At 35.6% G+C, this 9,205-nt stretch overlaps 1 protein-coding gene across 1 annotated transcript; it reads right to left on the minus strand.

The window, feature by feature from the left end:
• Positions 1 to 2,392: 2,392 nt before the first annotated feature.
• LOC145038947 (uncharacterized) lies at positions 2,393 to 3,472 on the minus strand. Its single transcript, XM_078987143.1, has 2 exons — positions 3,426 to 3,472; positions 2,393 to 3,069 (listed from the first exon to the last, which is right to left on the minus strand). The coding sequence occupies exon 2, from the start codon at positions 3,057 to 3,059 to the stop codon at positions 2,610 to 2,612; it is 450 nt and encodes a 149-aa protein (XP_078843269.1). The 5' UTR covers positions 3,060 to 3,069; positions 3,426 to 3,472; the 3' UTR covers positions 2,393 to 2,609.
• Positions 3,473 to 9,205: the final 5,733 nt, after the last annotated feature.

Raw genomic sequence — 9,205 nt, forward strand, 5'->3', positions numbered from 1 at the left:
GTGTTATAAATATATCAGAACTTTGGCACTTGTCGATGTATTGAACAAAGACGTCAAACCCTATAAGAAAGGTGAAGATGGAAGGCTACATGCACCTGATCTCACGCCGATTAGAAATGAAAACTAAGTGTCGGGGATACCCTTCAATCACAATGTATTTTAAGGTCAAGGGAAACATATCATATGATAAATCTATTGTTAAGGAGGCTCGAATGACAATCATTTAAGGATGGATGACACCCATGGGACTTTTTCATGTCGGGTGGTCTAAAATGAACAACATTATTATATATCTAATATAGGATGTTACCCTAGCTACGACACAGGTCGATATGTTCAATATAATATAGATGTTGAACCCCATAATTGAGAGGGGGGGGGGGGGGGGGGTAGAACAGTTACCCACATCGAATGGAAGCGAGAACCAATAATCACCTATTAAGAGATGTAGATACCTTCTCTAACACAACATGTTTTAAAGTTGTTAGGAAAACATATCACATGATAATTCTACATTTAAAGAGATAACAATTTTAGGATGGGTGACCCTATTGTGAAGTCTTCGTGCTGAGACGCACAAAAAGGACAATATTGTGTTACATGTTGTAGGGTATATTACAAATGTTATCAAAGCTAGTACAACAGTCAGTTGGTTGATGAGAACTAAAGAATTTTTATAAGAGTGTGGTTATCTATCCTTTTTTTTTTTTGTAGCAATTTGTTTTAAAGCCTTGAGGAAAACATATCACATTAGAATATGCTTGTTAAGGAGGCACGAACGAAGCAATTTCAAGATGGGTACAATGACCCTCTAGAATGCTTTCGTGTCGATTGCCTTGAGCTGATAATATAATGATATGTGCCTTGTGGGAAGTTACATAAATAACCAAAACATTAGGTGTACACATAAATTTAATTAAAACATAATTGAACTCCATGTCGACATAAATCAGTCCAACAACCTAATGATAAACATTTAAAGAAAATATCGTATCAATAATTACATTAATACTTTAGCTTTTTAAAATATTAGATATATATCCTGCCGTCCTAAATAATTCAAAGATTTTAATATTTTCATATCAATTATAATCGTCCGTATAATAAAATACATAGATTAGATGGAGGAAATGAAGTATAGACCACAAGATATAGCCAAAATTAAAGCGTTTAATTAGTCTAAACAATATCTTGTTTTTATTTTTTTGTTTGCATTATTACGACAAGCATCGTACCATGTTACCAAAATTTCTTTTGATAAAATATAAATAATATAAAGCACTTACACACATGCATACATTGTACTTAGTGGCATGAGAAAAGATTTTCCTGAAATAATTTCTTTTTAATAAAACTAAATACATCTCATAATTCTATCCATTACTTAGCGCATACAAATAATTAAATATGAAATCACAAAAATAGTTTCATGAATATATAAAAAAGACATCAACTTTAAGTAGAACTTATCATCATTACAGAAATCATGCATATACGATCCCATGACATGGTTCTGCAATTTAGCTTCATTTATATAACAATTTTTTGTTTCAAGAACATCCAAATCAACATTAGATTGTCTATGTGGGTCTCATTACATATAAACAGATAACAGTTACGTACACGTATACAGTAAAATGTTAGATTAATTAACGATCTTATAAATCACAAAATTGGATTAGCAAACAATATAAATTAGGGAAAATTAAGGAATGGAGCATGTGCAGCCGTCATGTGTAATCTATCTGTGAAGTTGGGTGTTTGAGCTGTGGCTATGGTGGCTTATAATTAGACCTTTCCTTCTTCCTTCCTCCTCCTTCCTTCGTGTCATGTGCTTTTACCAACTTTACAAGTGTTCCATTCTACTAACTCACGTTTCTCTAATTGTATCGTACAACTCATTGATGCATACGTTAGATTCTCCAAACGAAAACAACGAAAACGATATGTATCTTCTTCGTTTTTCTTTTTGAGAAGAGAAAACTATAAATTTGAACTTAATCATAATAAAGCATGACACGTTTTTAAGTTATTATAAATATGTTTCAACTATAGGATAATCTATTTTTTATGAATATATCAAGACTCCTTAATTGAAGGTATCGCTTTTAAAGTTGATGTGATATTCGTTTGAAATAATGATCATTTGACATGTAGGTTAGAATTAAGTAAACTTAATGAGTGGAACCATGTTGATGTTCTTCCATCAACGAATCTTTTTTTGGTCATCCAAGTTTCACTTCGTATTTAAGATTTAATTAAGATTTTATGATGTAACTCCATTCATGCACATGAGCAAATATATGTACATTTGTTTTATATGATTTTGAAAAGAAACGTATATAAGTGGTATACACAAATAAAACATGAAATGAAATGAATAAGAAAATAATTAAACATACGAACATATGATGGATATTTCATTAGATGTACAGAAACCATACACACAAAAAATAACAGTATGATTCCCTGGTATTAATCGATTCTTTCTAGAACAACTTCATTTCAAAAGCTTTAACTAGCTACCTGCCGGTGGTTACCACCGCCCACCGCCAACCACCATCACCAACCACAAAAGAACGAAAACAAGATCGGAAAACTGTGTTTTCTTACTTTCTTTTACTCATAAACCAAGCCCTATTGCCACTTTGAACAGTAGTAATCACACCTCTCTTCTCATTTTCGTCTTTTTTCCTGGTTTCTTCATACCCACCCTTCTTCTTCCCTGCTGATTTCTTGTTCTTCTTGCATGAACCCTTGTATTTCTCTTGTTTATTGTTCCCGTCACCTTCATCTTCCTGTGCATCCCATGGTTGTTGCAGGTGCAGATGACTTGGGCCAGATGAAGCATCGGAAGCCATTGAATCATCTGTATCTTCATCTTCTATCTTCACAGTACCCTTCTTCCTCCCACCGCAAATACCACCTGCATCATACACAGCGCCACCGTCACCACCGTCGTCGTCATCCATGGAGGAACCAATGTACATTGTCCACCCAGATTCACTGCTCTGACATTCTTCTCTTCCATCTCCATATATTTTGGAAGATGACTCCATTTTTCTTTTCCTGTTTTAACAATAGAGTCAACCCAATAGATTAACCAACAAAGACAGAAGAGAAAGAAAGAAAGAAAAAAAAAGAAAGAACACTAAGATAACAAGAGTTTATTCTCTTCTATACATCATTATATATAAGTACAAACCAATTAGCTGGATCTTAGCCACCCCGAACCCCACCCACCTCCCACACACACAAAGAACAAAGAACAGACATACCTTTAGGAAGTTGGATAAAAAGCCCTAGTAAATAATAGCAAGCTTTATAGTTTAATTTCCTCTATTTTATTGTAATATAGTATTAAATTCCAACTCCTAAACCTATCTAGCAATCTAAATAAGGTCATAATTCCTCTGAAATTTTACCTGTTTACAATCGGCAGAGACAGCTAGAAGCTGTCAAAAAAAAAAATCTTTAATTATATATATATATATATATATATATATATATATATATATATATATATATATATATATATATATATATATATATATATATATAAAGAAAAGCAAAAGGCACAATTAACACAAGTTTCTTGAATCTTGATAGAAGAGGGAGGTGGGTTGTTCAGTGAATATCCAATCATCTTTACTATTACCCTGCATATTCATTTAATATAAAGGTGAAAGCTAGCTTTTTTATGACTAAATAAATGCATATACAGATGAACATCATGTATACATACAGACTCTATGTGTTTTGATGTGACAAAGAGTATGTGCATGTGACCCTTTTAAAAAACTTTCTTCTTAAATGACTTTGAGAACGACGTCTTTCATTAATTATCCTTCATTGGTTCCAAAACGGATGCAAGAAACATTATTATTTGGATTTAAAGTATACCATTTACATAATTAATTTTATTGTGAATCCATCTAATACATACCAATATAAACGTTTATGTATGTTATTTCTAATCTATCGTACAAGTTATTTTTTGATGTATACCTGAGAACTCTCCGATGGAAGGTGAATGGACTGAAGCAAGATGAAGAAAATGGAAAACGTTATCGACGAATGGTGATTGACCAACATGGAATCACGGTGATGTTACAACGATGTTCGTGTTGAACTTCCACCGGAGATCAAAAAGAACTCTCTAACGATGACTTTTGCTAAGTTTGGTGAGGTGGTGGACGTCTATATCGCGACAAAGAAGGATGCGAAGAAGAAGTGTTTTACTTTTGTAAGATTCAAAAAGGTCCTAGGTGAACATGGAATTGAGAAAGCTCTTCAAGGAGTTAAATGTAGTGGTAGAATCCTGGAGGTAAACATTGTGATGTTTGAAATGAAACTTGCTAGTGGAGAATCCGAACGAGGAAAACCTTAGAAGCCAGTCACAAAATCGTATTCCTTTTGTGGCAAGACATAACGTAAGAATGGATCAATCATACGCGACAATTGTAGCATGTCAGACCCCGAACCTAGACGGTGGAAACGTCCGGGGGCGGACGACTTCGTGTATAGTATCATAACGATTGAATATGAATGAAACATAGCAACTAAACACCATACATTGAAGATAAACACTTACATACTTTACATATTGAATTTGTTTATCAGTTACACAAAAGTAAAAAAGTAAAATTTCTTAAAGTTGCACCACTTGACCTCATAGTCGAGCTTATTACCTGCTACTGGAATTTCTGAGAATATAAGTCGTTTTGAAAAGCGTTAACTAAAAAGTTGGTAAGTTCATAAGCAGTTTTAAGTAAAAATGGTTTTTGTACTTGTTTAGAATCGTTTTTATAGTGAATTCAAAAATCCGATATTTTCTAATAAGAAATGATTTGAAATATTTGTGTTCGATCTTATATTAATGCATGTGTGTTGATGTTTACAAAAATAGAAAGAGAATGATTTTCAGACAACCAGATGTTGTCTGCGTTAGATGATGCTGGAATCTCAACCCCCTTGGTTGAGTACTGGTGCGTATAGATTTCCGTTTTATCAAAAAGAAGGTTTTCCGTTTTATCCAAAAAGAATATAGGATGGTTTCCCGTAAATCTTATAATGTTAATTCCTCTATGTGAGTCGTTATAACCATGCATGATAATGACTAATTCGCCTATCATGACATTTTCCAAACGCCGGTTTTTTATCAAGATTTTTCACCCTAGACTGGCCTAGTCTAACTGTAGCAAACAGCTCAGGTGTGGGGGAGTCACCCCCATATAGATCTATACACAAACTCTCGCACTCCCTACAGGAGACTTTGATTATAACTACAAGCTACGACCATACACTTAATGGTGTCAACCGACAGGTCTCACTAGACCCTTAATCGAAATTTACACGGAAAAACAAAGAAGAAAACATATAAAACTCATGCTCAAACCCAATAAACATGTAAGTGGACCACTAAGGCCTACTATACGTGTCTATTATTTCCAGGCTCAAAAGGAATATGAATGTCTACCCTGGACCCAATATACATGTAAAAGGACACTAAGACCCACTAAACATGCAAAATGACACTAAGGCCCACTAAGCATGTAAAAGGACCCTAAAGCCCACCAAACATGTATATTATTTCCAGGCCCAATAAGGATATAAATATCATTTTTAACCTATTTGTTATTGTTTTGTTTATTTTAGCTTGATTATTTACAAAATTGATGTAAAAAGACCACTTTTTATAAAAATGACGTTCTTAGCCCAATAAGCCACAAATTCTCAATTAAGGCCCAATCATAGTAAAAATAACACTTCCCCCTTTTGTTCAAAACTTGTATTTATGGCTAGTTTGTGGTAAAAATAACATTTTAAACCCATTTTGTCAAAAATATCATTTTTGGCTTGATTTTTGGGAAAATACATATTTTCTGATTTTTGGCTTTTCTTACCTAGTTGTTGGAAAATTTGTAAAAAATCATCATAAGCCGAAATTTTGATCCGTAAATTCTGGAAGTTTGGACATTTTGTCTACTTTGTTCACAATTTTTGTAATAATTTTTAATGGCCTCTAACAAGTGTGAAATTGCTCACCTTCACAGGCTGGTCCAAAATTATTTCAAATCTGATAGACAGTTTTGAAAAATTAGCGAAAAATTGTAGAAAAATCGTATGGAAATGTGCGAGTAGTCATTTTAAAGGTAATAACCTGAACGTTTTTCATGTAAAATAGTTGTGAAAAATATTGCCATTAAGGAGGTCAAAAAAGTTCGATATTGGACTAAAACTTTTCTGTCAAGGGCAGATTTTTTAGTTTAGGTTATCTAAGTTTGTTCACCACACTTTTTTTTGCTATTTTAAGTGTAAAAAATCCTAGATCTACAAGTTACATGTTTTATATGTGATAAAACATACTTTTCTCAAGGTTTTTTTGAAGATCTAAGTGATAAACTTCATTTTCAAGTAAAGATCTAAAAGTTAAACACATAAACATGCACATATACATAGATCTAACACAAAAGCACTTGTATCCTCCCCCAAAAACACTATAAAACCGAAAACAAGGGGGTATGAAGCTCACCTTGATATTTTTGAAATGTAGATGCAGAATAAGAATCTTTGACCTAGCTTGATTTCTTGATGATATTCTTGAATTGTGGGTGTTTTAATGGGCGCTATACACGAAAATATGGTTGTAAGAAGAGTGATCTTAATATAACTTGAAGTAAATCATCTTAAGTTTGGCATGCACTTACCAAGAAGTTTAGGGATCGGTCCTTGGTGATGATGAACTCGAAAACTCTTGAGAGAGCAAGGGAGACTTGAGAGCAAAATGAAATGGAAGAGAGTTTGAAATGAAAGTGGTGGGAGGGGGTGACTTGTGGCGGAATTAAGAGAGGAGAGGAGAGATGAAGAGGTTTGACTTTTAAAAAGATGATTACATGTGCATTGTTGTATGAGGGTTAAAGGCTTAGAAGTATGTTGCTTAAAGGTGTGGTGGAAAGCATAGATAAATCCTCATTTCTCTCTCTCTCTCTATCTATCTATCTATCTCTCTCTCTCTCTTTTTTTTAGATGGCTAATCCGAATTTAAGGGGTTCTTGGCCCACATGATGGCCCAAAATAAATTTCTAATAGAATTTTCAGCCCATTAGGGCCCAAGGAGAGGTTTTCGGCCCGAAGAGACTAAGTGGGGAAGTTATCAGCCCACTAGGGCCCAATAAAGAAGTCTTGGTCCAACAAAGGTTTTGGATTGATAATTTTTGGGCTAAGGCCCAATGATGATTGGATTTGGCTTATTGGATTGAGTTTTTGGGCTTATACAAGAAGATTATATTGTTTAGGAATTCACAACTTAACCTAATTTTTGTCAATTGTGACACAGCAGGTGATCGTCACTCTACTCGAATCCCACCTCCTCCTCCATAACCGAAAGTTGCTCCCACTTGACTCGTTGATGACTCCCGTCTTCGAGGATGGATCAAAGGTAATTACACATTAATTGGAGTACTGCACAGTTTTGATCTGTAACATCCCATTTAAATAAAATAATTAAATAATAAATCCGGAAACCGGAAATGTAATTTTACTATTATTTTATATTATTATCGTCCAAAAGTTAAATAATAATAAGCAGGGTGTTGGTTTCGGGAAGCCAAATGGAAAATTTTGAATCTCCAAGGGCTAAAAGTGTATTTCAAGGACTTAATTTGTGAGGAGTCAGGGACTGGTTGGTAAGATTGAGACTTAAATGGAAATGATATTGAAATGATGGGGACTAAATTGTAAAATTCAGATTTAATTTAAAAGGGATGTCATGGGGAGGTGGCTGATATGTAAACTGTGTATAAAATTTGTTTCGAGCGGGACTTGAACCCGACTCCCTTCCCCATCGCCCCGTTAGCCCATGTATGTATATATTCTTATTAATTGCATGCAACACCAAAAACCATAAACCTAATTCTTCAGTCGCCATGCTCAGCTCCTGCTGTCACCTCCCTCCATGGACGCCGTCGAAGCTGCTGCCCAGATGATGAAGACGGAGATGCCGATGAGGACCACCAGCAGGTCTTCTCCCCAGTTGTTGCTGTTGTCGTTCGAGTAAGCTTCAATGAGAGGGAGTTCCACCGCCAATAGTCACTGCTATTTCCTTGCTGCCATCGTCGCAACCCCACGATGTTGGGCTTATTTTCCGGCCAAGATGCGTGTGTCATCGTTGAAGACAAGACCGACGATGAATGCTGTGGTTGCAAACGATCGGAAGAGGAAAGCGTGAGGCTCTCATTGTTGTTATTCCCGACAACGAACAGTTCGTCTCCCTTGTCTGTCGCATCGCCGCTCACCACCGTTGCTAAGAGTGTTTGTGTATATGTTTCAATCATGTATCATGCTTGGCGGTGCTTTTGAGGGTTGCTAATTTCCGTAGGGATGCTTGAAGGATAGAAAGACTCGAAGATAAACCACCATGGCCGCCAGCCATGGTGGCTACCGCCTCTAGTAAGCTGTTATCGCTATTATTGCCGCTAGGTGGGTGGCTGGAGTATATTTTGATATCAGATGTGGGTGTGTGTGTGTTTAGAGAGGCTGAAAAGCTAGAGCTGCCATCCTCTACCACCACCGGCCGCCAAAGTGCGACTGTGTGTGTAATTAGTATGTGTTTTAGTGGTTATGTGTGTTAAGGGGATAATATTGTAATTTGTAACCAAAGTGAAATAATGAAAAGAAGAACCAAACCACCACCGTGAAGTGGTGGCTGCTGCCACCGGCCGCCATATCGGGTGGCGGTGTGCCTTGTTGCATTTGCTGGAGTCGTTTGGATGTTTGGACAAGAGGCTACTAAACCCTAATGAGCCCAATGAGGCTTAATGGACATAAAAGCTCAAACATGTGATTAATGGGCTTAAGGAAACCCTAATGGGTCTAATGGACCCTAATTGACCCAAAGAGACCCTAATTGGCCCAATAAGGTCCAAAGTGACCTAAAAGACCAACCAAGGCACTAATGGGCTAGTATTGGGTTGGAAAAACCCTAAGGGCATAAAACCTTAATTGTGGAAATTGTTTGAGACACACACTCAAGAATTATTTAATAACGTGAAACATTAAATAATAATAATTGGCAGAAATTAATTTAAGCAATATTGGACTCAATGGATTAAGTCCTTAGTGGATTAAGTCCTTAATGGGTTAAGTAGGAAACATAACCCTAATCAGCATTTATGTGAAACCCTAAATTCACTTGGATTTATTG

Source organism: Lactuca saligna, chromosome 4 (genome assembly GCF_052625555.1).
Source record: "Lactuca saligna cultivar CGN05327 chromosome 4, ASM5262555v1, whole genome shotgun sequence".
NCBI classification, from domain to species: domain Eukaryota; kingdom Viridiplantae; phylum Streptophyta; class Magnoliopsida; order Asterales; family Asteraceae; genus Lactuca; species Lactuca saligna.